This window comes from Lactuca saligna, chromosome 1 (assembly GCF_052625555.1).
Source record: "Lactuca saligna cultivar CGN05327 chromosome 1, ASM5262555v1, whole genome shotgun sequence".
Taxonomy (NCBI): Eukaryota; Viridiplantae; Streptophyta; class Magnoliopsida; order Asterales; family Asteraceae; genus Lactuca; species Lactuca saligna.
Window position 1 is genome coordinate 80,246,451 of NC_136417.1, and position 2,465 is coordinate 80,248,915.

The following is a 2,465-nucleotide window of genomic DNA, read 5'->3' on the forward strand; positions in this document are numbered from 1 at the left end:
GATGATCAATTAGCAGATGCCCTCACTAAACCTTTCCTAAGTTCACATTTCCACTATCTTATTTCTAATATTGGCCTCATCTCCGGATCGTCCATCTTGCGGGAGCATATTAAGATATAACACCCACATGTGTATTTACCTTGTCAAAAGTTGTTGTATACCTCCACAAATATCTACCGTGTATATTGTATTATATAATAGGGTTACATTTATTACTCTGTATATGTGAAATCAATAATATCAATTCCTCTTCATCTATATTCTTTATATCTACAAGGGGGCGAAACCCCTTGACCCCGCCATTTTGCCGTACATACTTATAATTCGATCTTATATATGCATACACTTCACATTCACCAAACATATAATATAAAGTACAAATAATAAACCCATTAGCTCATATATTATTTCCAGTTATATAAAATATCGGATGACATTAAAATCACCAATTGATGACTAACTTTGTTTTTAGTTATTTGAAAATAAAATAATGTTAATTTAGTAATTTAGTTTCGGAAGGGTTCCAATCCACAAATATATATATATATATATATATATATATATATATATATATATATATATATATATATATATATATATATATATATATATATATATATATATATATAAAATAACCGTTTTTATAAATTTCATAACGTGTGATTAAAAAAAATGCAAATTATAGAGATTATTTTTACAGTTTTGTCTTATAAATTATATTGAATATTATAACACATTTTTGGAATTGGATTCCGACACTTAGATGATTGCTATGAATACCTCTCGTTTCTTAGATTTATTATTTAACTCCCTATTGATATTTTAAACTTCAAAATTATATTCTAAAGGCAACATTGAGTTGGCATGACATACTTAGGTGCACGCTTTATGCAATATCATTTGTTTTGTTACAATTTTATAACAAACTTGTATTTTTACTCATTAAAATTGTTATTTAACAATGAAATTGACCATTTCAACACCCAAATTACATGAATCAATAACATTCAAAATTTGTCTCAAAAAAATCATCTTTCTCCTCCTTCATCAATCATCAATAAAACCCCATCATCATCAATCATCATCAATCATCATCATCATCATATATACAACACCAAATGAAACCAAAATTCCTTGCATCCCTCCATCATAATTTCTTGATTTCAAAAGGGACTTCATACAAATATATTTATGGGAATTTGATGATTTCTTATTATTTATTATGCCACAAGAAGAGTTCCTGTTTGCACATTAGATTTGGCTGATTTCTTGTTTGTTTCTCTTGATTTCTTTAACGACACCCTCAATTTCTTATCACTTGCATCATCAATCTCAATTTGTTCTTGCCTACACTCTTGGCTGCAAAATGGATTGTTACCCCTGAAAAAATAAACACACCAAATTAAATATTCACTTCATACAACAATATATGCACACGGTACAAGTCTTTTATTCATCAAGATGGATACTTTCTATATCTTGATGACAAACCCGATAAAAAAAATCCATTAAAATCTCAACCACAATTCACTTAGTACAACAAAATATGACCATGGTACAAGTGTTTTATGCACCCAACATGTACCATAACCTCTTGATAGCCATCAAGAGTTTTGATTGTACAACAATACATGCACACAGTACAAGCCTTTATGCATGGAATTTAGGTTTGGAATTTTTGCATGAATTGATGAACCCAGTTGAAAAGTTCGAAACTTTTTCACGGGGATTGACATGTTAAAGTGAAGTTGACAAGGTACAACAAGACATGCATGAGGTACAACTCATTGTTGCGTAATACCTGTACATGAATATGTCACTGTTATGACCTAGTGACTTTGAGCAAAGAGAACAAGCTTCAAGAAAATGGGAGTCATCACCCTCTGCGTAAGATAGCATCCTAGAACCCATTGACTACTGAATTCGCTACGTAAATACCTTGATCGGATTCGATCTTGATAATATACGCCTGAATCTTGATGCGTATGTTAGATCTAGGAAGAGATGAAAGAGTGGGGGAAGGAATTCATGCTGTGGATACGTGGTTATTTATAGAACCTCTTGGGAGGGGAGTAAAGATCTGGTGTGGAATGGAGCACTGGAGCAGGTGTACCTTTATTATTTTAACTAATGAGTTAATGACGCATGTGTCGACCTATGTGTTGTAGTGGTATTCTGCGTTGTAGGCGATTGTAACTTCGGGTTCCAAAACCCAAGGGTCGAATCCATTGGCCAGAATGTTTTTTTAATCCTTTAACTCTTCCACAGTTTTTAATGATTACGTATCCAAATATATTTTAATAAATAAAAAATAATAAGAAAGATTCTTACATAGTAGTAGTTATCTATAAAACAGATTATTCTTGTAACAACACGTTAAAATATCATTTATTTCAAAATTTCTTTAGAGTTTTCAAAACAAGAGTTTCATCATAGATTTCTTTTTTCATGAAATAACTATTCAA

The 2,465-nt window shown here is 30.8% G+C and overlaps 1 protein-coding gene across 1 annotated transcript; it reads right to left on the bottom strand.

Moving 5' to 3' along the window:
• Window positions 1–988: 988 nt before the first annotated feature.
• Window positions 989–2,033, bottom strand: LOC145040416 (FCS-Like Zinc finger 3-like). The gene is made up of 2 exons (XM_078988350.1): window positions 1,802–2,033; window positions 989–1,380 (listed from the first exon to the last, which is right to left on the bottom strand). The coding sequence occupies exons 1-2, from the start codon at window positions 1,909–1,911 to the stop codon at window positions 1,221–1,223; spliced, it is 270 nt and encodes an 89-aa protein (XP_078844476.1). The 5' UTR covers window positions 1,912–2,033; the 3' UTR covers window positions 989–1,220.
• Window positions 2,034–2,465: the final 432 nt, after the last annotated feature.

What these genes read in the sequence shown, in the direction of transcription:
- LOC145040416 (XM_078988350.1), bottom strand. Translation starts at nt 1,911, where the DNA reads ATGGGTTCTAGGATGCTATCTTACGCAGAGGGTGATGACTCCCATTTT. An exon ending in AGTGACATATTCATGTACAG is followed by an intron (nt 1,381 to 1,801) that starts GTATTACGCAAC and finishes TTATTTTTTCAG; the next exon opens with GGGTAACAATCCATTTTGCA.